General features: G+C 34.6%; 1 protein-coding gene across 1 annotated transcript in view; it reads left to right on the plus strand.

The window, feature by feature from the left end:
• NRXN1 (neurexin 1) overlaps positions 1-27,631 on the plus strand; it is a 973,903-nt gene that overhangs the window by 101,475 nt on the left and 844,797 nt on the right. The window contains exons 3-5 of the mRNA XM_023746047.1: positions 6,115-6,132; positions 9,330-9,359; positions 10,140-10,151. Coding sequence (XP_023601815.1) covers positions 6,115-6,132; positions 9,330-9,359; positions 10,140-10,151 — 60 coding nt within the window. The remainder of the gene's footprint in view (positions 1-6,114; positions 6,133-9,329; positions 9,360-10,139; positions 10,152-27,631) is intronic.

Genomic DNA, 27,631 nt, shown 5'->3' on the forward strand with positions numbered 1-27,631 from the left:
AATAAGTTCGTTTTGGACTGATTGGAGATTCTAAGTATAGATTACTAAATTCAGAAGTATTTGAAAGTCAAAAAAAAAAAATCTCTGGCCCAGCTAGTGTCTCAGTGATTGAGCATCAGCCTATGAACCAGGAGATCACAGTTCAATTCCAGGTCACGGCACGTGCCCAGGTTGCTGGCTTGTTCACCAGTAGGGACCATGCAGGAGATAACTGATCAATGATTCTCTCTCATCATGGATGTTTCTGTCTCTCTCTCCCTCTCCCTTCCTCTCTGAAATCAATAAAAATATATATTTAAAAAAATCTCTGCTCTACATCTTAATGTTGGAGAACCTAGGACACATTGTGTAATACTCTCTTTTGGTAAAACACAGAAAAGAATGTGTCCTATTAATTTTTCTCAAAAGGAAAGTCACATCCACGTAAACTTTAGAACAGGTAATAGGTTGAGTAGACAGGGTGTATTTAAATTTATTCTCCCCACTGCAATCAAAGAGCTTTCCTGATCTACTTTCTAATACAGTGATGGTGAACCTTTTGAGCTCGGCGTGTCAGCATTTTGAAAAACCCTAACTTAACTCTGGTGCTGTGTCACATATAGAAATTTTTTGATATTTGCAACCATAGTAAAACAAAGACTTATATTTTTGATATTTATTTTATATATTTAAATGCCATTTAACAAAGAAAAATCAACCAAAAAAATGAGTTCACGTGTCACCTCTGACAGGCGTGTCATAGGTTCGCCATCACTGCTCTAATATATGATGACTTCAAACGCTTAGGAAGGAAGCTCTACTCAACTGAATTGGTTTTCTTTGGAGAGTTATGTAGTAGAGATTGAACATGGGTGGGAAAGTACATGTTAACATCCTGCTTGATGGTTTTTGTCAATTTCATGTCAGGAAATGTTTATTTCTCAGTAAGCAATTAAAACAGTAGCAGAAAGTGACATGAGCACTGGCCAGTGTGTCTTTGTTGGTTGGGCATCATCCCATGAAACGAAAGGTTGCTGGTTCGATTCCCATTCAGGGCATATGCCTGGGCTTCAGACTCAATCCGCAATAGGGGAAGTGCAGGAGGCAGCCAAGTGATGTTTTGCTCTCACATGGATGTTTTTCACTTCCTCTCTCTCTAAAATTCAATTGGGGAAAAAAAACTTAAAAAATATGTGACATGAGCACACACAGTGTAGGCTGTGATTGCCACAATTTTTATGTCAATGTTAAGTGGAGGGGTCCTAAGTCCAGCCATTGGAATGAATATGTAAATATTACCTCTCAGATTGGATGTAAGGAACAATGGAGGCTATAAAAGCCAAGCAAACATCCTAATAGCCCCTCATGAAAAGAAAGTTTGAAATTGTATACAATATAGTTTATGTGATCCACTTCATATACTAATATATTTAATATGTTGGTCAGTAACTATAAAATGCCATCAGGTCCACTGAACAGCTAAAACACTGTGAGAATCGGCCATGTAATTAGCCCGCCTGCCCTTCTTCCCTCCCTCCTTTTCTCTCTTAACAAGATGGAGCATTTTGAATCGAATACCATAAACTTCTTTGTAACAAAACTGGCTCCTGTGTGAAGCAGAAAAACAGGCAGTCTCCAACTTATCAAAGTGCTGTTTATTCCAAAAGCTCTTTGAATTCATAAATTGAAATCCTTATTATAGTTTCCCATGGAAACAACACTGTGAGGCAAGGTAAACTTTTTAAACCACTTCACAAAGGACTCATCTATAATAATAAAAGCATATTATGCTAATTAGACCAGAGGTCCTTCAAGACGACCTTCCAGACAAAGCTGGAGGGAAGCCTAGGTCCCGGGTGCCAGAGGGAAGCCAGTGCCGGCAGCCGGGGGAAGGAAGGCCGCCTCTTGCACGACCTTCGTGCATCTGGCCTCTAGTTAATTCTATAATATACTTGCTTCACAGTATTGAACCAAAAGTATAGTCAGGCATTGCCCCTGATGTACCTAGGGAAGTGTTTTTTAGTTCCCACTGTGGTGTCAGGAATATCTCTTCTGCCGCAAGCTGATTTAGAGATACCACTCCTTTCACTCCTGAGCAGTAAAGAGAGAGGGAAAAGTAGCTCCTTCTTTCCTGAGGTCTCTGTGGTGGACCTTTATGCTTCTTTTTCTGTTGAACCTTCTCCTGGTTCTGGCCAGCAGTTCTCTTCCTCCCCCTGACTGCTGTACAAATCCACAGCCTCAATGATTCCTCCACATCCCCATCCTCGAAGCCTTCCTAGACCATTGAGGTTTTCTAAAGGCTTTCACTGCTAACACCAAAAGAAAAAGAAAATAAAACAAAGCTCTATCCTGTGCTACCATGGGAACCAGACTCTGCCACACTGGCATTTAATCTCCAAAATAAAGGCTGGCTAATGTCTTGAAACGTAATGTGAGGTGCTAGAAAGGCAAAGATAGAAGCTGGCCAGCCCAATGCATGGAAGAAGGAAATGGAATCTTATTCTGCATCCTTTCTCCTGCTGGCTAGTGCCTCCATCAGTTTTGCTATATGTCCTCTACCGTGGATGGCATGGATCAGGGAGGGAAGCCACCTGCTGTTGTGGCATTTTTTGTTGGAGGAAAAGGAGAGCCAAAGCAAATGAAGGCAACTAGCTGAGAAGGAAGGAAACCAAAGAAGAGAAGGAAAGCCCAAGAGGGGACAAACTTCTTTTGGCCATTTTTTAAATGTAAAATATAGCACATAAGTTGACTACTGCTTATACATTTAGATGAGCTTCTTTATATAGCTAAACCTAAACACTGATTATACAAAAAAAGAGTGATGTGGGATATTGTACTCAAATTTTTAATTTACCCACTGTTCATGATTGCATTTTTACTTTCTTTGTATTGAAACAAGCACATTTGTTTTCCTATTCATTTCTCTTTTCTATATATGTAATTAAGATTATGTCCAAAGAACGCTGACATGATAAATTAAAGAACTGCCCTTGCATTCTTATAGGCTGGGGGCGAAAGGAAACATTTTTAGGGAGATGCTCTTTTGAAGTAATTTAAAAGCATACAATTTAACAGTCTGCAGTTTCCCCTCATGTCAGCACACCACCATCATTCATAACATGATTGATGTGCCTAATTCCCATTTGTGAAGGAAGAATGTCTTATCTGAAAGAAAAATAGAACTTAAGGTATCTTTTTCCTGGTTTTGTATTCTTTTTTTTTCACAATCAAAAGAAAGAAAAGAGTGTGATCTTTTTAGTACCGTTGATTATTAAGAGACTCACTTCTTGCACACAGCAGCATTAGGTGAGCAGAATTAAGAAGCCAGGGTTTTCTGCAAACCTGAGCTTTTCCCTACAGGTAAGGCCGGATGGACTGCTTTCTATGTTACCCTAAATTATCTTTACATCGTGGCATGCCAATTTCATCACCTCTGTGTTGCTGCAGAAAAAACAAAATAGTATTTGATTGCATAAGGATACACAGAGAAAGCAAAAGTTGAAGTGATAAGAAAAACGATTCTTTTAAAATAGATATTCTTCGTTTAGTCCAAAAGCCAAATAGGAAAAAGGAAAGGGAAAAATACCTGGAGAATGATTATAAACACCAAGCGCTACCACCATTTATCACTACTTCCAAATTCTGAAATAATATGGGATCATCTTTAGCTTAACAGACAAATGAACTACTAGTAAAACCAACAAATGGATACTAAAGGCATAGAATAGAACGAACCAGGTAAAGATAAGGTGTTGTTTTTTTTGTTTGTTTTGTTTTTATCCTATGACTGAATCTGGAAATATATGGAGACTCAGGGCAAGCCTGTCCCAAGCCAGTTTTACTTTTTTTTTTTTTTTTTTAGAAGTTAACATTTCACCCTTCCTTTTACTCTAGTACTTTGATTTTTTTTTTTAAATCAAGTCTTCTGACATAGAACATTGTTCTGAACTGGTCAGGTCAGGATTTGTTTACACATTGGGCATGACTTGGATTTGCATAGGAAGAGTCCCATTGGTCAGCCTTGTTTTCCTTATGAATAAGATCTCAGAAAAATGCTTGAAGGTGGGGTGGGTTTAGTGGCACCAGCTGTGGTCCTGGGCCTTCGTTAACAGTGAAATGACTTTATTTTCTGGGAGCAAATCTGTGACCTTTATTTTATTAGCAGAACTTCTTTCCCTGGTATCCTATTTAGCACATTTTACAAATTGGTGTCAAGCCTGGGCCTGTTTTATTTATTTATTTATTTATTTATTTATTTATTTATTTATTTATTTAATTTTCCTATTAGATTTTCATGCAGCACTTAACCAAAATCTCTTTCTGGGATTGTACTACTCACAACCATATTTGCCAACTTTTTGTTTACAGAAATTATAATTAGTGCTGTAGTAATTGATAGACCTTCCCAGCACTTGACTCTTTTAAGCTCCCTGATCTTGTTATTACTCTACATATTAAATAGTCTTATTAAATTAATCACCTTAAATGCGGAATAGAATTTCAAGGGCAGTTAGTATAAAATCAAAGTGTATCTTAAATATTGAAAGAATCTACGTCTTTTATGATTTCACATTGAAATCAATAAAATAAAACTTTAATATTTGTGTTCATGTCATGTCTGAGTTGCCATTGCCATTGAAAAGTAACAAACTCAGTCTCATTTCTTATTTGGTAGATTGGAAACCAAACCCACCCAGTAAATGACTATCACATATACAATATTGCTTTCATTTTTAAAATGTCTTTCAAAAATCAACTATGGCAAAGCACATATTTTGTATAGATGTTATTGTCCACATTTCTCCACTAGCTATTTCTACTATATATTAAGACCATATGAGTAAATGTGCCTCTGTTGACATTTCAGTTTCCAGCTAATACAGTTTAAACAAAATTGATAATTTTTAAATCATTAATAACTTTAACCATTAAAATGTTATTTGTTGAAACTTATGAAATGATTCATTTTTAGTTGTATTCTCTCATTTTTACACTTGCTATTGTTTTGTTTACCAAAACACTTTTGATCAAATGAGCACTTTAAAAAAAGTATAGCTAATTAAATGAAAATTAAGAATGAGACTAGGAATTTCAACATGGATATACTTTATTATTGGAGAAATTTTGATTGCTATTGAAACCTTTTTCTCTCCCTAGTCCCATAAAACAGTTTTCCTTTACATTTCCTCCCTGGATACCAAGGCCTGTGTCTCAAAGAGTTGGTAAATTCTCTAGTGCATACTAATAATAGTGTAAATCCTATTCACTTGTATTGATTAATTGTAGAAATACATATACAAATTTGATTATCCATATGTGGAAATTTATTTAAGTAAATATATAAAATATGTAAATATTATATAGATGTATGAAAACATAAGGAAAAGTTTATCAAATATTATCTTTATCTTAACTCTGTTCACATTCACACCCTAAACAGAAATACAAAGTACATAAATCTTGATAAACTTTGCCTAATGGACATTGCCAAATGGACTTCTCTTGCAATGGTTACTTTTTCCACTTAACATTTAAAAGTTAGCATTTTCATAGTTACAAGAAACTATCATCATTTGCAATAAAATATGAACACGAAAAATAAGTCAAATAAATTGTAGTCTTTAGTTGCGTATTTATGTTGTGTTTCTTTAAGGAAAAAAAGTGAAGTATTAGAAATACTTAAAGGCCATGATAGAAAATTGATTACATATTTAGTAGAACTGGAATATCTTTAAATGAGACTTCATGTTTATTTTTCTTTCATCAAAGTCTAAATCAGAATTTAGAAATAGAATCTTTAAGAATGGTATAAAAAAAGCTTTAAAAGTTATTGCCTAGAAAAACCGTGCCAGCAACATGTAAGAATGTTTGCTTTACACAAGGCAGTGAAAGACTTTAAAACTCCTTGTTCAGGAAATACCAGTATTCTGAAATTTGGTCATATTTTTTAAATGCTGCCAGTGGGAGAGAACCTGCTTCCCATGGTTTTGTTTTCCCCTTTGGACGGTAGCCATGGAGCACTGCATGTTGTGTTGGTGCCTTGCATGAGGAAGACATGCAAAGGCAAGGTCCAGTCTGCATGCTGCTTAATGAATGTTTTTCCTTTTTTTCTCCCTCCTTGTCATGTGCTTTCAGAAGACAACAATGTGGAAGGTGGGTGCTTTTTACTCTTTTTTCAACTCTCATTTGCCTTTTATTTCTTAGCATTAACAGAGTACATCTCGAATTTAGACGGTAAGTTGAACACCTTTTTGAGCATTTGTTGATTTGTGGATTGTGCATCACTTTTCATATAGAACACTCATGCTCTGTACCCCAGGCACCCCGCATATATGAAACACCTTCACCCTTGATGCCAATCCTTGATGGATTTCAGCAGCCCATATTAGAATACGTAATTGCAGTGTTCTGTATGGAAAAATAATGCAATCCATTTTTTAAAAATATTAAATGAGAAAGTATTTATTTGCAGTTTCAGAACATAGTGCATGATCCTTTCTCCATTTTTTTCTTGATCAAAATGATTTTTTTTCTTTTGGAATTGTTTAGCATCACATCATCTCAAACCCATTGGTTTAGTTTTAAATGAAATGATTAATAAAAACACAGAAAAAGTACTGACTATAAGTAAGAGCCATATATTTAGATTAAAAAATAAGCCTTTGGCCAATGGAAATGAGAGCATACAGCACTCCACCATGATTAATGGTAAGTATGTTTGTAATATTCTGTGTCTGTTAAGTAAAACTACAATATTTATTCAAGTTTTTAAAACATTATCTCTCAAGAAATTTTGACAAAGGTATATGTATTTTTCTATTGAATCCAATAAATTCAGCATATTTCAGCATTCTACTTTCAAAGAACTTAAATGCGTTTGTCAGAGTGCTGTCAAACAAATCTCTTCATTATAAAAATTCAAAAAGAACTAGGTAGAGCTTAGAATTCCAGAAGGAAAGATGGTATTCTATCAAATTACATAATTATAGTATTAAAAGTTTTTGCATAAATAATTTACCAATATCTACACTTCAGAGGCAAACATTTAGCATATTTCATTTTGCTGCAATATTTCAAAATAAAATCATTCTGTAAAAATAATAAACATTTGTTTTAGAACAAAAGTCCTCATCAAATGTTATAGATAAATTATAAAGTTACTAAGATTTGATGTTTCAAATCAAGAACAATTCATGGTAATATGAAGTTGATCAGTAGCAAGTTACAGCATATTGTTTGTGATTCATTCATGTAAAGTACATTTGCTTGGTTGCTGAACATGTCTATTTTATTGTTTAAGAGATTAAAACTTCAAAAGAAATCCTCAATGATTATTTTCCCAAGTGCTGGCTCTGTATAAGGCTTCCGTTTTTCTATACTATAATTGTAATAGCATGTGAGCATGCATTTGATAGGCCTGATATTTTTCAAAATCAGTCTCATTTATATTGTGCATGTTAATTAAGATGGAAAGTTTTTCTCAGTATCTTTTTAAACTTCTTTTGCATTTCCTTAATCATCCTGTACAGTTTCATGTTTTCATTCTTTTTTCCCTAAATCCAATTGCATTCCAATGGGCTTTAAAACCAGCTGAATAAGCGTGAATGCCTCTCTCTTCACACACAATCATCCCATGAACATTTTTGACAAAATTTTCAGAATGTAGGTCCATAACTATTGTAATAAGTTTACTTAATCATAATTTTAACCTACCTATTTATAAATTAACTTCGGCAATATAGTGGAGTTCCCTTAGAAGTACGAAATCTAGCATGAAGAATGTGAATGCTTTAGAAATCTATTTATTTTCATCCTTACTAGGGTCGTATTAAAAACCATTAGAGCTGTCTAATATATTTTGTAAAAGTTACATCTGATACAGGGATAATTCCCTGATTTAGTCTACCCAATGTTATAAGCTGTTATTAGTAAATATGTAGAGTAGTTTTAAAAGTGAAATTAAATGAAACAATTACATCACTTGGACAGATAGGCCACTATTTCTAGGCATATGAAATAATCATGAATCACTAACTGATCATAAACTTTTTAATCTGTCTTTGTGATTATATTTTCTTGTTAAAATCACTTAGAAAATGCAAAATGAGGCTGGATTACAGAAACCTTAAACTATGTTTAATAATTTTCATGTAATTATATGATGATTTTAATTGTGTATGCCCGAAGGAATTTTTAATATCCACAAAATTTTAAGGAAATAACAGATTATTTTAATAATGATGCAAGTAATGCATAATGTTATGTATCTCAAGTAAAGTCTCAAATATATTTAAAATAACACAAGGAAAGGGAATATAAATGTTATAGAAATTGTATGCATACTATAATGTTGTAACATTTCCCCGTGTTTTTTAATATACATGGATTGAAGAGTAGCTTTACTCCTGAATTTAGAATAAAAACTAGGAATTATGCCATTCCTTAAAAAGTGTCTACTTGGGTAGTAAAATATATTTTTAAAAGAATATTAGTAATATTCTTTAGAAAAGAAGATCTTCACTCTGAAGTTAATTGTCAAGTAATAGATAAAAAATAATTTAAATGAAGGGAATTCAGTACTCTTTCAGAAAACATCCTTAATGAAATTGTTTCTTATATGTATTTGTATATCACTTACATTAACTCATAGTTTAGTATTTAAGTTATGTTTAAGTAAAATGATAAATAATTTTGTTCTCCATGGAAAGCTAATTGAGCCTATTTAAACCTGATGCGTTGTTTCTTAATAGTAAATTCTAACTTTGCAATTGCATGTCTAATGATCTTGTATATGAACAACCTTAGTTAGTTGCCACATGTGTCAGACAAGGAGACATTTCTGCATTATCATTTCAGTGTGACTAAGATTTTTTTCTTTTCATTTAATTATGAAACTTCTCATTTTCTGATGAGGGGAAAAAGATCAGACCCAGCCCATATTTCAGGTATTCCTTTGGGTTTTTACAAATATAATTGCATCACCGAAGACTGGCAAGCCCTGTGGAGGCTGTGTTCAAAACAGTCTCATCTCGGGGCGTGAAGGGCAGATGCAATACGTAAGGGATTGGTTGGATTTTAAGTCATGCTCTTATGCTCTTCATTGTTCCAACTGATACATAGAAGAAATACACAGTGCAGCATATGCCAGTGTTTAAACTACAGTTCTGTAACTCTTTGCCCCAAAGCATTCCTACCAGGGGTTGAAAGAATGCTTTTTGATTTGCTTCTGTGATACAGACATGTCTCATAGGAAACAAGATGTCTGTCACTGAACATTTTTGTCACTGTGACAACCCCGCCTTCCCATGCTCCCTTGTTTATTGCTGACTGTGCTCTTGTTTCCCTTCAAGGTCTGGCGCACCTGATGATGGGCGACCAAGGTATGGGCTCTGTTCCTTTTCCACTCTGCTTCCAGTGTTTCCTTGTTTCGTAGCTGCTTTCACACCATCACTGCAAAGGATGGGCAAATGCTTGCAAATTATCTGGCTGCGAATTAAATACATACTTTTGTTCACATTTTTTTTCATGTGTTATTCTCTTTGTATGTTGGTTTGATTTGTGGTTTGCTCCTTTGACTTTTTGTTTTTGTTTTTGTTCATTCTTTGCACTGTAATATCTGAAAATAAATGAGACATAAGGACTTGTGATTGAAAGTTTCCATACGTTTATCAGCATATGCAATTTTAAGGGTAGTTATAGTAAAGAAAAACCAAGAACCGTCACAAATTAATATTTGAAAGAGGATATTCAGTTTAACCTCGTGTACCAAAAGGAGTCCATTTTTCACCCAATGCATGGCAGTTTGGGAACATGCAGACATCTTTGGCTTCTGGCTTCTAGAATGCTGAGTCTAGCGCTCCACAGAATCAATACTTCTTTTACCTGCAGTCGTTATGTATCTCCTCTTTGTGTAATATTTTAAAGTGAGCATGGGCTTTCCAATTTCCTTGCATGTACTGCCTTTTAAAAAAAAGGCAGGATTGTCAACGTATAGTGATTGTATTTCCATTTGTTTTTAAACCTTTACTTATGCTTTCTTGATTAATTTTCAAAGAGTAGTGCATTTGCATATATTCATAATTCTTATTGTTGTTTCTCTCCTCTTTATTCTCTTTGTATGGAAACCCTTTCTTCATGGAACCATTTCATCAAATCAATAGGTAAAAGTAAAGGTATTACACTCTTTTATTTCTACTTAATATCACCTGTATGAATTACAGTGTGTCTAAGTTATGCAAATGTATTTGCACCTTTTGGTATTAGTAATGGGCACTGGGAGGTAGGTATGAGTGTTAATGAATATTTTATGAACTTAAGGTAAGAGAAAATCCACCAAAATGTTTCACTCTTTGTTTCTCTTGCTCTTTAGTGTGATTTTTTTTTGTCAGCTGCTTATATAATTAGTGTATTTAAAAATTAGCTACAGGTTTCGGTGTCAGTTTTTGCAGTGTCATTCAATGGCAATTAAATGCTGTGTGTAGTCACCATAAATATATCATCCTCAAACTTTTAACTCTGGAGCCCACCTACCCCTGCCATTCTGCCTTGGGATGTAAGTCTAAGCATGCGCAGCATTGAAATGGTCCTGCTCATCACCATGCTGTCTGCTAGAGGTCATATGTGCACATTAACTTCATGATATCCTGGAAAAAAGCAGTACTCTGAAAGAGAGAAACAAAGGAGCAAGATAAGCCTGTTCTTTTTCTGTGCATACTAACTCTGTTTAAGAACGTTACCAACCAGGCTCCCATCCCTGCATCACTTGGTAAGTCAGGCATGTGTACTCTTTGACAGCATTGGTGCCAAATTGAAAAGCATGTATAACTCACCATTTAGAACCATCCATATTGTGTTGAGTGTTTTCACTGAAAGGAGGTACATGGTTGTCAGCTGTGACAAATATGTATCATCACCTTTAAACTAAACATTTTAAACAATGTATCAGTGAATTCCATCTTGGTCTCCAGTTTTGTGGGGTTTTTTTTAAATTTTGTTTTATTTTGTTTGTTTGCATTTGTGTGTTTTTCCCCTGGTTATTTTAAACACAGGAATGTATCTTATCCTTGAATTCTCTGTATCTTTCTTATGCTCTGAATCCTAATCCGGTGAATTGGGACCAAAGCCCTCAAGTTCTGCAGCTTCACGTTTGTGTCATCTAGCAGGGACACTTTTCTGCTTAAACAAGCACCTGAACATGAGCTGAGCAATAAGGAGGAAATGGTATCGATGTTTTAAATGTGTAAAGTAGAGCTTTAGAAACAAATGTTGTTTGGATACTTTGAGTTTATAAAAAACAACATATGCTTATTGCAGTTTGTGTTTTGGTCAACCGGTTTTTTAATAATATAATTGAATCTCATTTTAACCTTCCAGCAACATGCAAATGACAGTACGTATTGATTCTTTTCGTATGCCGTTGGTATTTTGTGTACCATCTGGGGTGCTTTTTAAACTTGTTGTTGAGGACAAATTGCCACCCACTTTTCTTTCTCAAGTGGGCATTCCCCACCTATTCCTTAGTGTAAGATTCAGAATGGCATAGAGTGAACTGTATTTATATTTTATTTTACTGGCTGAGTGAAGTATATCTATGTGTGTTTGTGTATATGTTCCTGTATATATTGGTATGAATACATATACGTAGACAGACTTTCTAAATATGCACACATGTATTCATTATGATGTGAAAAAGTAACCTTTAAAAATAATTCTCTAATTATATAATCTATTAACACTACATAAGGAATAATTCATGTTTCTATTAAGCTGGTATTTGTTTTGGTGTAATTAATGTTAAGTGTCACTTCATCCCGTGTTCCTATGCCAGACCTAACTGTTTTCTGTTATGTGTGTCAAGCATATTTTTTGCTAAAGTTTTCATCAAGTTGTCTTCATCAATCTGCACAAAACTACAGAGGCCAGGACTTTGTTTTTTCCTTTACATGCTTCTGTGAATGGGACCAGGATGCTTTTCGATATTAAATGGGAGAAAGAAGATGGAATGGAGTATTTTGCAAATAAGACTGGTCCCTTTGCATGTTGTTTAATTCGGTGTCTAGAAATGAGAAATGTGATTTGTAAGTTTTCTTTAATTGCAAGTTAATTCAACAAATCTGTATTCTAGATCAGAAATCCAATCTTGACGATGCCATGCATCCACACCCAAGGAGTGTCATTTATAGTAGGGAAATGAAAACATGAGCAAGGGAGTCACATGACAGAATGGAAGTGCTGTGCGGGTGGGAAAAGGCAGTTAAAAACAGAACATGAGTCGGGGTTGCTCATAGGTTGATGTCCTTGCCTGTTGGAGAAGTCGCAAATTGTCTAGTAACTTTACATTTTAACTTCCTCTATAGGTTAGATCCTAGTTGTACATAAAATGCCCAGTCTAAAATAATAGATATGAATTGTAAATTCATGCCTCCAAATATTTCTGTCACAATATAATCTTGGAGAATTTTTCTTGATACTACTTGTCTCTTAGGAGAAGTGATTTCAGGGTCTCTGTAATGATTCTCTCTGGATTAATGCCTTTTTATTTTTTTCGTTAATCCAGAAGCAAAATTGGATTCAGGAGCATTATTATTATTATTATTATTATTATTTCTTCTGTATGGATTCTTAAATATTTTCTAAAAAGTTAAATGCCCAGTGATAAATGAATACATTTCATTAAAAAAAACAAAAGGAAATAAAGTAACTCATCTAAAGAGAACATTTCCTTGTGATAACCTTCTTCATCTTCCTCCCCAGTCCTCTCTGTAGAGGTAAGCACTGGGATCATTGTGCTGTATCCTTACAGAGTTGGTGTGGATCCTTCCATACTCCCTAATTCATTTTTTAGGGTTTGGAAACTAAAAAATCCCTTACCATTTATACATCACAAAAACAGCTAAGTCAACTAGAGACACTGTTATGTGCTCACAGAATCAAAATGAATGAAATGGAAGCTTTCTCTTTTTTCCCATAGGACATTGTGTCTCATATTTTTATTTATTTTTTGTTAATCCTCACCCAAGGATATTTTTCCATTGATTTTTAGGGGGAGTGGAAGAGAAAGGGAAAGACAGAGAGAAACATTGATGTGAAAGAAACACATGGATTGGTTGCCTCCTGGATGAGCCCTAACTAGGGCCAGGGCCCAGGGAGGAGCCTGCAACCAAGGTAGGCAACCTTGACCCATGACCCTTTGGTCAGCAGGCCGAGGCTCTATCCACTGAGCCAAACTGGCAAAGCCGTGCCTCATATTTTTAATTGGTCATTCTGTTTCAAACTCTGGATTCAGTTATTTGGATAGGTTTCATGTTTTATAAGCAAGAATATGTCACCTTTAACTAGATACAGTTAGGAATAAACACTCTTTCAGTGATTTATAGCTTTTTTAGGTATAGCTGAAGAGATTTCTCTAGAAGAAGCCTGCTTGTGACTAGATGGATCCAAATCATTGTGAAATTGTGGTTGCTTTCTTTTTAGATCTGTAATTTGTCATTGGTATTGTTGGGGCCATTGATAATGCTAATAACTTCATTCTCCATTTTATTTTACATATAGGTTTATCTATTTACCTGGGAATTTACTTTTTTGTTTTGTTTTTCCATGTATGTTTAACTGGTCATTTCATTCCAACAACGATTAAATTATATTTTACTATTTAATTATATTTCAATGGTTGTATGAAAGTAATGAGTGAATATTTATATGAGAACATGTTAAAGTAACTCGCACTGCAGATCCAGCCAGCATGGCTAGTTAATAGCTCAAGAGCTCAGGTCAGTAGTTGCCAGATAAGTGTTGATGTTTTGATTGGAGGCCGGATTTTTTTCTTCATAGCCATCATCATAATTGTAATTACATATTTATATGAGATTATAAATCTAATGTCAACTGTTCCTAATAGAATGTAAGCCCCATGAGGGCAGGAAGGTTGTCTTTCTTTTTGGCCATGTGCTTCCAGAGCATTTTTCTAACTATCTTGACTATGTCATTTTCTTGACTTAAATATGTGAATGGGCAGGGAGCATGTTGGAAGAGGAATATGTGAAGAAGGACATGGAGAATTTGGTGTGGGCAAAGTTGGGGTGGAAACGAGAAAGAAACCTACTGATATAGGTAGAAAGGATAATAGCAACAGATTGCATGGAATCCTCTCAGCCTCCGTCTCTAAAGTTTCTTTTGCTTCCTATCATTCATATCCTTTTGCAAAGTTGCAGTGTATCTTTCCAGTAAGGCACCAACCTGCGGTCAATTTAATATGCCTTAGCATATGCACAGCAATGGGTCTGTAAGGAAATGAAATCAATCAATTTGTGTGTTTTAGGTTTTCAAAAATTGTCATGTTATTCACTGTCACAGTGGCAAATAATCAAATTTTGTTTTCTAACTTGCACTATTCGTGCAAAAGCAGGCACAGAAATGTTACTGCAGTTCAGATCCGATGTTCTCTTTTGTGGTTCACATGAGTTCTTTTTTTACTCATACTGTGTCAATTGTGATATACTATACCATAAAACCAGTGTTTAAATGGGGTTTGAATTGTAAACTTTCAAAAAAGCCAAAATTTGAGTCTTATCTTATGATATGAGAATATTTACTTTTCATTGCATTCATAAATCCTACAGCATATTTGCAAAATAAATGTTCATTTGACTCTTTCAAATGAACATTCATTGTTTGATTTTCCTGGTTTCTCATAGAAGGCCAAGGTATTACAAGTGTCAAGCATATGATGACACATTTTATAAGTGCTAAAATTGTAATGTATTATTGAAAATTAAGTTCTTCAAATAATTTATGAAGAAAATAAAATTAGATTTTTCTCAAAACTAATTGTGTTAATACCTAGATATAATTGATCACTACAACTAATTGATAAGCAACATTAAAATTATGTTTTAAAACTTTATCTGTAATTTCATGCCATGGTGAATATTCTATAATATCTTCTCTTAGATAGATTTGAGATTTTTAATATTTAAAGAAGAATAAAGCATTTAGTATGTTTTATACATTCTGTTTCCAAGATTTTTGTTACCATCTTTCAACTATAGTGTTGGTATATAGCTAAGTTGTCTGTGAAGTACCCAGCTCCCAGTCACCAATATCATGATGCTTATTTGTTTTACAACTTTTGCTATGGTTTCTGATGTAGAACTAGTTTTGAAAATATCATTTTTCTATTCTTCTGTGTGGCGTATTAAATCAAATTTCCTCATTTATCTTCATAATATAAAGGTCTTTTTAGAAGCATTTGTGCCATGGGTAAAATCTTACTGTATTTAAATGCCTATGTTTGGTGCATATGGAAATTAAGAAATAAATTAATTTGAATTGTCTATTATGATTTCTACTGTTGCAGTACTGGATGCTCTTCATTTGCAGCCACAGCACATGGAAAGACCAGAATACCACTATGTAAAATCAGATATTAAATGTCTACTTCATCAGTAGGATGTACATAGAAGCCTATGTGACTATTAGAAATGGTATTAATTTTGCAGTTCTCCTTTAGCCTACATGCCCATCAGTTCTTGATATAATCAACAAAATTTACTTGAAGAGTAAATATGTATTATCTCTTGTGGCAATTTAATCAATTTTGTCATTACATTTATTACAAATAAAAGTCCCAGCTCCTTTGTATCTCTGCTCATTTGGCTCTGTGATGAGAAGTTTTCCATGTACTTATACACTCTATAAAAATGATGACATTGAATGACTGATAAATTTAACAAAGATTTATTAGACTCGAAGGGATTAATTTATCCTCAGAAAAGAGCACAGAAAGAACTCAACAGCATAACAGTTTAGAGACTGAGGTGGTATAAATATAAATTTAGATGCTTTATTGAAATAGTAAATAGCAAAACACTTAAATTATGACATACTGGATTTTAAAAAGGATGATTCCTTTTCCAAAGGAAATGATTTGTTTAAAGATTTTAATCTTATTTACATTTTTAAAATGTATTTTGTGAGTTTAGTATTTTTTTAAAGCCAGCATCACCACAATTAGGCTGGTAAGAGGGAGTTTCTTAAATTATGCTGGCCAGTGATTTTAGAGAACAGTGTAATTTCCCAGAGTGCTTAGTTCATATGCTAAAGAAATTTGAATCTTTAATTATAATTATAGAATTGTAGGGTAGGAAAGAACATTACTAATTATCTTAAAAAGTAAACCTACTGTTGACACTTTTTGAAATATAAGACATGATAGGGAATATTGCTTATATAATAGCAATATGATAGATACTTTGATTTAAAATAACTGATATATAATAACAAATCTTAGAAAGATTTTAAAGACTCTGTCCACTTACACACCAGTAATCATAAAACAGGGTTTCATCCTCTTATTCTTACAAAGTAAATTTAGAGGTAGTTTTAAGGAAACCAACCATAGTGTATTATATAGGATATTTTTGCTTCTCATTTTTAAGGTTTCCATTTTAGGGGAGTAAGATTGCACTTTTTTAACGGGGAAACAGTATAGTATGTTTGCAAATACTACAATGAACATTGGTAGAATAAAACATTAAAGGTTGATTCTACTCAACCGAAATTACTTAGTTATTTCTGTAACTTCACACTTTCACATTCTTTTACATACAATGATGACACTATAATGGACTTGGCTCCCTGTTGAACAAACTTAGGAGGTCATTGGCTATGAACTGCTTTTTAGATTCAAATTTACAGTATGAAGCGTACAGGGAGGTAAATATTTTCTCATGGACCAGAAGTACCATCCAGAGGCAACTTTTTCATCAATTAATGTTTTGTTTTTTTCATAAGGACTTAGAGTGATATCTGAGTTGAACTTATACTAACCACTTAGTCACCTGAAGACCAGATTTTCACGGAAAAGCTAATTAGAGAGTTCTCTTTTTAGATATCTATCTTTCCTGGAAAAGTAACAACATATAATTACCTTGAGATACTCAATCATTAGCTAATCTTCTCACATCCCTCAAGGTTTTCCTCAAATGGCACCTTCTCAAGAGATTTGTCTTTACCATTTTATATAAATTATAATTTTCCTCTCCTGAAACTGAACAATCTAGTTTCTCTTCTGTAACAATTATTATCTTTTAACATACTTGAAATTTTTAGTTTATTTTGTTGACTGTTTATTGTCTGTCTTTCTCCACTGGAAAATGAGAAGGCAGAGATCTCTGCCCTGCCTTCATGTATCTCGAGGGCTCCTGGAACAGGGGCTGGCACAGTAGGTAATCAGTAATTCTTGTGTAATAACTGACTGATTGGCTAAACAAGTTATAAAATTTCTCTTTAGAGTTTAATTTGGATGTTATTTCTTTCTCATCAAATGCTAATTTCTCTTTTTGTGTCAAGGTATTTCTTATGAAAGACAAAGCAAATAAAATCAAACTAAATTTTTCTCCTTGGACTGGGAGTGAGGAGGATTCTGACTTGACTCTCTTGATCTTTCTTATTTTCTGTCCTATTTAGGTGGTCTCAGAGAATTTGAAAGGGACTTGAAAACCACTCCAACCGCTGATGGTCAAATCTTTCCTTTAAAATTTCTCTAATATTCAGTCTTAAAGGGATATTTATTTAAGGGGACAGTAATTCATCTTTACATGTCTCTCTGTATATAACAGGTAACTGGAAGAGGCTCCTGGAAGTTCGGCTTCTAAATAACATGTGGCTTTTAGGAAGTACCTTTTGGCAATTTGTGACATTGAGAAAGCTTCAGAGAATGAAGTGGATCTCTGCTCCTTTACGTTCACGTGACTTACCCTGTGCTTCTAACATTAAAAGAAACAGATTCAGTCTTCTCAGGCCCTCAAATAGCTACCTACACTCAAAGGGCCTCTGAAATTTTTCCAATCCAGGGAAAAATGATCATGTGTTCGACTGCATAATTATCGAGTAGTACAGGTCCCCGGCCTGCTGTCCTAAGTATGGAACCCGTGCTAAACAACCACATGGTAGGAAATCTCTCAATTACAAAGCAACAAAACCGCAGCCCTAGGGCCACATTTCCCTGAAGATGAGAGTCGTATCCCTTGTCCTTTTAGTAGAGGTAGAAACACAGAGAGAGTGTCCGAATGGTTTCATTCGATCTTAGTCACTATTCCTGGAATCACCAATTCTTATGTGGGGCTGTTACACATGGTGTAAAGCCACAGCTATTTAGAATAGATGTTTTCAAGATTGTTGACATTAAATGTAAACAAGAGGATAATAATAGTTACCATTTTTCAGGACATGTCTTCACACATTCAAATTATATCTACTTCTACAAAACATGTGTTCCCCTAAATGCAGGTTTTCCTTTTCTGCTTGGCTTCTTTGCCTAGGAATTACCATGTGGCTATGACTGCACGGTAACTCATTTAGAATAGGAGAAACACCAGTAAATTGTTAGTATTTACTTTATTATGTAGCCCTGATACAGACCACAAAAGTACACTACTGAGATAGTGAATAATTCAGGAAATAAAAATGACCTCCATGTTATACGAAGTTTCTAAGCAATATATATTTTATTTGTTTGGCCTAAATTACCTGGTCAGCCGGCCCAGTTTTTTTTTTATTTCGTTTTCTGGACTTAGCATTATAAAGGCTATAGACATTTGGAGAAAATTAAATTACTCCTTTCGAGGAAACAATTACATTTAGATTGGGCTTAAGTGCTGCCAGAAGGATGGAAATCCCTAAGTTGGCCAGTGGTGATTTCAGTTCACAGGGAAACCCTCCTTCACAGGCTAACCGTAGGCTTCTGCAAATTGCTGGTGGCATAATGGGCCAGAAATCTGCTAAACTTAGTAAACAGATATTGTTGATGCTATGCTGACTTGAAAGAATGATGTGATGGCTTGTTAATGACTTTCTTTCTAATGATTACTGGCTTAAATGGAAGAATGCTTTATCTGACTATCAGCAAGGTATATACATTTTAAATTACTTCCCTATCAGTGGGGTTGGATTTGCACTAACTCATCTCTACTTGCTGTGACCCCTGGCCTTCTTTGTGAGCAGGCAGTGAAATTATGAGTCATTTAATGCGGTGGAAAGAGAAAAGCTGATTGGCCCACAAGAAAGCCAAAATTGGACTGAGAATGTGAGCACAATTTTGTTTGGCATTTGCCCTCTCATTATTTGTAAGGAGTAGTGTCATGACCTATCCAGAGATAATATTTAAATTAAAAGTACTTTACTGGATTCAGAAAGTATGTGGTAATATATCTTAAAGAAGATAACTGTGAAATTCACTGAAATCAGAGAATCACAGTAATTGCTTTAAAATGGAAAAGGATTTTACAAATGGAATCATACATTTGAGTAGAGCTCTTTAGATGTCTCCTACTCCAAATGCCTACTCAACCAACTCTCCTGGTAGTTCTGCGATGGTTCTGTGATGGGTGATGACACAAACTGTTTACATGTCCATAAGGAGGGTGTACTTGGTACCTCACAAAGTAACAGTCTTTTTAAGAAGAATTTAATTATTAAAGAGCTTTCTATTTATTTGAATCCCAATCTGCCTGCTGAAGCTATCATCAGTTGGCCATATGCATGTTGTTATTGTTGCTTCTTAAGATATTTATTGAGTTTCTCCAGTGTGCTGTGCTCTGGTATTTTCAATATATCTGGAGTTAAATACAGTCTAATTCCTCATCCACATCTAAAAAATAATTAATATGAATACATTACCCACCATGATATCCAAATCCAAATTTTTCTTTTCCCAATTTTATATTTTCAGTTTCTAAAACCATTCTTCACAGTGTTGTAATCCTTCCCATATGTTTCCTGGACATCTTCCCCTTCTAGTTTGAACATACTCTAATTGTCAGGAAATCTCTTAACATCATTAAGCCCAAAATTAATTACGGTATCCTAAATGAGCAGGGCAAAGTATAATGGAAGTATTTTCTGTTTCTGGAAATAATGACACATTCAAAGGTTGTGTGTGTGTGTGTGTGTGTGTGTGTGTGTGTGTGTGTGTGTGTTGATGCTGTTGTTTTATGTTTTGGGTCAGTTTGCTGTTTGTTAAATTTCTAAAATTTTCCACATAAACTGCTATTAAGTCAGCCTTCCCATTCTCTACTGAACAATTACTACTGTGAGCCTACTTCAAAACATGAAACATACTTCTATTCAACTTTTCATTTTCAATTAATAAAATAATAATATCTACTCAGTGTCCTGTGCAGAGATATATATATATATATATATATATATATATATATATATTTATTTATATTTATATATAAAAATAAATAAGATGTGCTATAAGGCAAGGTGTCTGTCTCAGATTTATGGCTCAGTGGTAGGTAAAGACATTTTTACATGGAAGTTCCATGAACAGCTAAAACATGATAGAAGTCATTTACAAGGACCACCATTCTTCATTAGCTGAGTGTTAAGAAGTGGTTGGGTGTTCAGTAGATTGCCATGGTTAGGTAGTATTACTTGTCTTCTCTCTCAGTGCAATAACAAGTTCCATAAATTTAACATATTAACACAATCTTACTGTCTTACAGTTATATACGTCAAGAGTTTATCATGGATCTCACTGGGCTAAAGTCAAGGTGTCAGCAGAGCGGATGTTCCTTTTTAGAGGGTTTAGGAGAGAATTGGCTTCCTTTTCCAGCTTTTTAAAGCTGGAAAAAAGCTACAGTTGTGACCCCTTTCCTCTAACTTCAAAGCCAGCAACCTTGAATGTCTTTGACCATTCTTTGGTGGTCCCATTTCTCTTAAACTCCCTTCTGTTTTTCTTTTCTCCTTATAAGGAGTTTGTAATTACACTTGGCCCACCTGCATGATTCAGGATGCTCTCCCTATCCTAAAGTCACCTGATTAGCAGATTTAATTATATAAGTAACTTTGATTGCCTTTACCATGTAACCTGATATAGTCACAAATCCTGGGGATTGAATTCTGGGAATTCTGGGCATCTTTAGGATACCATTAGTTTTGTATACCACAAGAAGAAACATTAAAGCAAAAGAAACATGGAAGCTGAGTCATGGAGCTATGGTAGAGAAGTGCTGATTCTAAGAATTGGAAGCAACTGAACATAAATGGAACAAGGGAGCCTAAAAGATTCAACTGGAGAAACAGATAAGGGTCAAGATGATGAAAAGCCTCAAGGAACAAAATAAAAGTTGCTTTTTAGAAAGATTACTCCGGCAAAAGAACAGATATGTAGAATGCAAAACTAAAGATAAAAAAACAGCAAAGTAATTCTGATTTAGTCAAGAAGGACATCAAGGGCTTATGCTTTTGTATAGCATCAGAGATGAAGAGTGAAGAGATTTGCTACATCCTAAGAAGTTGGGCTCCACAGGACTTGATTGATTATGCAGGAGTGAAGACAAGACTGGAGTCATGATTGACTCCCAGGTGTCCATCAGAAGTCTCTGGGTGAATGGTGGTATCATTCACCAAGAGAGTATGAATCAATGAAGACAACTAGTGCAAGTAGAGAGAAATGGAGGGAAAAATATCCTGAGTTTTATTTTAATTCATGGATACAATCAGCTATTCTGAATCTTTACCTATATTTCCATCCTTGTGCCATCTACAAATATGTTTTACATCCATTTGGTGTTTTTTAAAAATGGATAAAAATGTGGTAGAAAAAAGTATCATCAGAATACTACTGGGGCCCTAACCGGTTTTGCTCAGTGGATAGAGCGTTCGCCTGTGGACTCAGGGGTCCCAGGTTCGATTCCGGTCAAGGGCATGTACCTTGGTTGCGGGCACATACCCAGTGGGGAGTGTGCAGCAGGCAGCTGATCGGTGTTTCTCTCTCATCGATGTTTCTAACTCTATCCCTCTCCCTTCCTCTCTGTAAAGAATCAATAAAATATATATATTTTTTAAAAAAAGAATACTGGGGATCACACCTCAATAGCCACTGTTACCTCAACCTGAATAATATGCAATCAGTTTTGACTGTACTATTAGCAAGATCATATTTCTCCATATATTTTAAAATACATGTTTAATTTTTTTTTCAAATGTCTTCCTCAAATGTTTGATATACTCTGTTGAAGTCATGAATCAATATTTGGAAAGGTATTTGTATTCAGTAGAGATAAATATTTAAGTAATTAATTCATTAGATCTTCCAATCCACTAAATACACTGATCTGGTACACTCCGTGTGTAAGGTTTTCTATAAAGTCCTTTGTGGAGGATGAAAACTTATGCCATGTTTTAACTAGGTAAAAAATAAAATATAGGGACCACATAGGAGGACACAGGTTACTTCTTATTTGAAGAACAAAAGTGAGTTCCTGGAAGTAGTAATTTAGTTGGAATAAGTGAGAAGTGAGGATAGACTTACCAGGGAAGGGAACACCTATGGAAGAAGGGCATGATCAAAAACATTGAAATAGCATCATTCTAAATGTGTCATGTTTTGGTTGAAATATTGTTCTAGCTAGAAGGGAGGCAGAGAATCAAGGAACAGTAACATTCTGGTTCATAGTTGTAGTTATTTTTAATTGAATTCGAATGTCTTAGGGCACAGTATGCACTCTCCATATTTCCATAGTCTTGACAATTCCCTATTGTGTGCCCTACCCAGATAGTCACATTCATATCTCTTACCTGGTGCTTTAGAAACCTGGTTTAGGACCCTAGATTTAGAAACTTATTTATAGTCAATTTACTGTCAATTAGTGTATTTGTGTGGAAGATGGGGTGAGAGCCATTATCAGAAACCTACTTTAGAAATACATTGTAATGATAGAGTGGATTGCAAATTGTAGTACTGAAGAAGGATGGGATCAATACAGAAGGGTAAATGAGTTAGGAGGTTGTAAAAACAATTCCTGTAAAATGCAGTGGACCCTGTAGCATTATGATAATAACTAGAAAGAAAAGGAGGGATCAAATGTGAAAATTAGATTCAAAATTTCTTCAGAGTCTTGTTCTTCCTATGGTGCCTAATATGGTGCAAAACACTAACTAGATACTCAAATGAATGAAGACATTGGAGGAATTGAATTGGATGTGAGAGGTGGAAGGAAATAACTGAAGATGACTTTAAAAGCCTGGATATGAATAATAGAAGTGTCATGCTTCTGAAAGAATCTGTAGGAGAGTAAATTTCATCTTACAGTACAGAAAAAATATCCAGGGAGACACATTCAGCACACAGATGCAAAGATGAATATGGTCCTCAGGGTAGAGATTATAATTACAAAAGAGTGTGAAAAAATTTAACTTGGAGGTGATGGTTTATTTTAACTCACCCAGCAAAAACATATGTATCAAGATAAACTACATATTAGTAACTGATAAGAAAAAAGTCAGATCATTTATAGCAGACGCATTGTGTTATGGATGAAGAAATTGAGAGACGAAATGTTTGGCTATTCAACAAATAAATGTAAGACTCAATCCTACAAGGTAAAATGATGCTCTTTGAATCATTTCAACACATAACTTCAATGCCTCCTACTTCCTACCAAAAATTTGAGAGAAGAAATTGAGAGACGAAATGTTTGGCTATTCAACAAATAAATGTAAGACTCAATCCTACAAGGTAAAATGATGCTCTTTGAATCATTTCAACACGTAACTTCAATGCCTCATACTTCCTACCAAAAATTTCTACTTAGAAGACATTCATTTTAACCTATTTTATGTTGCCAACTCTAAAGTTTGATCCACTTGGAAAATTTGGGTATAGACTGTTTAATACTTAGGGACTTAAAGATAAATTTTACTCTAGTTCAAGTCCTAGTATAAAGAGACTAGTGCTGCCTAGGCTAAAAGCCACCAGCTCACTTTTATTTTCCTTTTTATTGAATTTATTGAGGTGACATTGGTTAACAAAATTATACAAGTGTACAATTCTACAACACATCATCTGTACACTGTATTGTGTGCTCGCCACCCCAAGTCAGGTCTCCTTCCATCACCATTTATCCCCCCTATCCTCTCCTCCACCTCCCCCCACTATAGCCTGGCCACCCTGATGTCTCATTTTTCTAGTGAAATTGCTGTAATGAAACAAATTGTATCCCTTCAGTTCTAATTTTCACAGACTTATATATGGTGAGTAGATTTCAAGTTGTGTTGGATGGAACCTGAGGGTTTTGTGTAGGTATCTTAGGACCACCACTGAGAGCACAGAGAGGAGAGGATTTTTTAGTCCTTGTCCTTATTCAAAAACATTGTGATAGCCTTTCATCTGTGTTAATATTAAGCCTTCTTCAGGATAGTAGGAGGGTCTCTTATTTTAAAACATATGAAAACTACTAGAGGGCATTAATCCCAGGGCTTTGGCTAGAATTTCATAGTTTTTCCTTTTGAGTGTATGAATTATATTAAAACGTTCCAAATCCTGCTGCTTCAAATGAGTAAATCATACAAATTCAGTGTTACCATGTAAGTACCGTGGAGCCATTTAGCTCTGTGATAAGCAACATCTGGCCTTTGCCAACAGGGCTTCCTTAGTCTAGGCTAGGGCCATATGGAGAGGAAAGGGTTTCAGGTTTTCACAACTAAATATGAGGTTTTCCACTGAGAGGATACATGTTTGCATGTATCTGTCACCATTTCTATTTGTTTCCATTGCTACTTGGAAGCCAAGTTTTATTTTATGTTGTAATTTACAGAATGGTTATTTAAAAGACCCATAGGGTATATTAGGAGGCACTATTTTGCCTTTAAGACTGTCAGTCCAATGGAAACAGTTATTATTCAAAGCTTTGAGCCAGATTAACGTATTCCTATCATTTTATTGAATTCAGTGTTAATATGATTTAGGTTAAGTAGCTGTCATTTTGGTCAACAGCATTAAGTGAGAGGTAGCTACAGTTTAGGTTGGGGTAGTCTGGGTGGTGAATTCCTAGAGAGTAGAGGACATAAACGAGATTTAGAAGGGTCCCCAAACTAATTACAGTATCTTATTTTAGTTTATTTTTTTTTAAGTTCTAGCCTGGTGTAAATAAAAATAGCTTTGTTCTTTCTATGTACCTTAGTTCTGTAAAATAATAAATTTGTATGGGATGGAAATATATGCTCAAAACCTTCTGTATAAAGCATTTTCATGGTACTTTTCCATTCTCAACAGCTCCATCTATTATTCATAAATACTTGTTTATGATTTGTAAAGGTAGTTTTCCAACTTCACTTATCTTCCATTTCCCTATCCTCTTTAAATAATACCAGCACTAGTGGTTCTCATTGAGGTAAAGTTATAGATTAATGCATTAAATTAATCTATTAATGTAATTTCAACTTTTAAAACATTTCCTTATCTAGTATCTTATAATAACTCTATGAGATAAAGGGGCAATGATATTTGACTCCCATTTGGCAGGTAAGAAAACATAACCAGGATGCAACTTTCCCAAGTCATACAGTGATGGCCAAGTTCTTAAAGGATGCATTCCCAGACAGTGACTCTTCCTTTTTAGAATGGGAGCATAATACTGTGTGGTGTTTGTTATATAGTGAGGGTTAGGGATTTAATCATGATGGGGATAAAATCAAGACCCATCATGCGTTTACAAATCCAGCATTGTCCAACTTGTTATTGCAGACACTACTCTCTTAGGCTAGTCCCTGTCACTCACAGAGAAACTGAGATTCAGAAATGTTGAGTTCCTTTTCATGGCCACGGAGATGTATTTTCTTTATTTGCATTGCTCTTTCTTCCCTCCCTTATAACATGCATGTTACTTTAGATCAAACATGTCAAACTCAAAGTTTATGTGGGCTACAAAAAAAACTAAAACCCAAAAGCTTCAATTTTTATAGAAGCGTAGGTTTATTTCGATAGAGACATGCTGACTACAAAGGGCTGAAATAAATGAGTAATCGTTAACAAAATATTAGAACATTTTAATAAAAATTAATATCTTTTCTTGAACATTAACTTGTCAGACACTGAATAACTGCACATATTAATAAGCATAATGCAAATAAACCTACTTTCTTGTTCTTCAAAAGCAAAATATTTCCTCTTGCGCACACCAAACAAGTCAGTCCAAGACTAATGAAGTGGCAATCAGCTGCTAAAATATTTGCTGCTAGTATTAGTGGAGAGAAATGGTGTGCCTGCGCATAAGGCGCATAAGGGAAATGAATGCAACATGATTAATCAGTCGTTAATGAATGTTGTTCATCATTAATTATGTTTAACAGGACATTGTAAAAATTAAGTTACAAAATTTTTATTAAAATGTTTCTTACACACCATTATATTGGCTGCGCTGCAAAAATATTCATTGTGGGCCACATGCGACCCACGAGCTGCAAGTTTGACATGCTTGCTCTAGATTGTCTAATTTTCTGATTATTTCATGATTAGGTGTTTGATTTACACCAAAAATGCCCTATTGGTAGCTTCATATCTTATTCCTTCCAGTCATTATATATTTTTAAAATACCTTCTTTGTACCTGATATCATAACAGCATCCATATCTCCCAGGACACCTAGTACACTGCTATAGTTGGTGTTCAAAAGTCCTTGCTGATTGCTTTGATGTCGAAGCCATTAGAAAGCTGGCATTTATGCTGCTTAAACGCCATTTCATATATTTGACTTAATTCTGCCAGATATGAAAGGTTCTATAACATCACCTACATGAGGTTATGTCAAGCAAAAATGCTGTAAACAAGAACATAAAAGTGATTTGTGTGGTTTCCTGTCAGTTTTTTTATAGCCTTTCCACAGATTTCTTTTATACACCCAGGAAAATGTGAGAAAAAATAAGCTCAGCATCTCTTCAAAGAGATCTTTGATATTATTTTTACCTTTTTCTCTTTTTAAAGGTTTTTTTTTGTGTGTGTGTTTGTATTGGTTTTACTTTTTATACACACACATATGTAATTTTCATTTCACAGGGATACCCTTATGCAGAAATATGAACTCATTGGAAGCAGCACCACATTGGCAGGGGGAGAACTGAAAGCAAAGCCCTGAGATGAGGCAGAGGGGACCCTAGAATTTAATAAACACAGTGTAGTGCAAGGACCCTCCTTTTAAGACTCATCGCAGCTCATTTTGTCATTGTAAAATCATTTAATGTGGCCGACCCTCTGGGACCAGTTGCATCTCTGGAATATTTTCCATTTTACTGCATTGGAGACTCCAGCAATGAGAACTTCAGAAATGAGAATGAAATTCTGCTCAGTCAGATTATTGATGTGGAGATTTTCTGTAGATGCTTGAATTCTGTGGATTTGGAAGTATGTGAAAATCAGGATTAAAAGTCTACCTATTGCTTCAGTTTATGGTTCATTTATCTTGGTGACGGTAGTTTAATTTTAATTATTTCTCCTCTGAATAGTTCTTTGGCAAATGTTCCATAGGAAATACATCATCTTCTTTTTCAAGCTGTGCCTGCAGTCAGAAGTCTTAACTCTCTGTTTGACAGGTATCTCTTTGAGTCATCTATATTAGGAAGTAATTTTCAGTCTACAACAATTCGGAATTTGCTTTCCAAAATTGGTACTGTATTTGAAATTTAGTAGGACTCCTTAGGCATTCAGAATGCTGTACAGAAAGCTTTCATAGGGATTTCTTTTTCCTGGTAAAAGACAAACAGTTTATTCTTTAAACTATATTTTACTGTTAATATCTTCCATCAATAATATAAAATATATTTTAGGTCTATTTAAACTTTCAAAGCATTAATTTCTGGAAATAGCTAA

This window comes from Myotis lucifugus, unplaced genomic scaffold (assembly GCF_000147115.1).
Source record: "Myotis lucifugus unplaced genomic scaffold, Myoluc2.0 scaffold_6, whole genome shotgun sequence".
NCBI lineage: Eukaryota > Metazoa > Chordata > Mammalia > Chiroptera > Vespertilionidae > Myotis > Myotis lucifugus.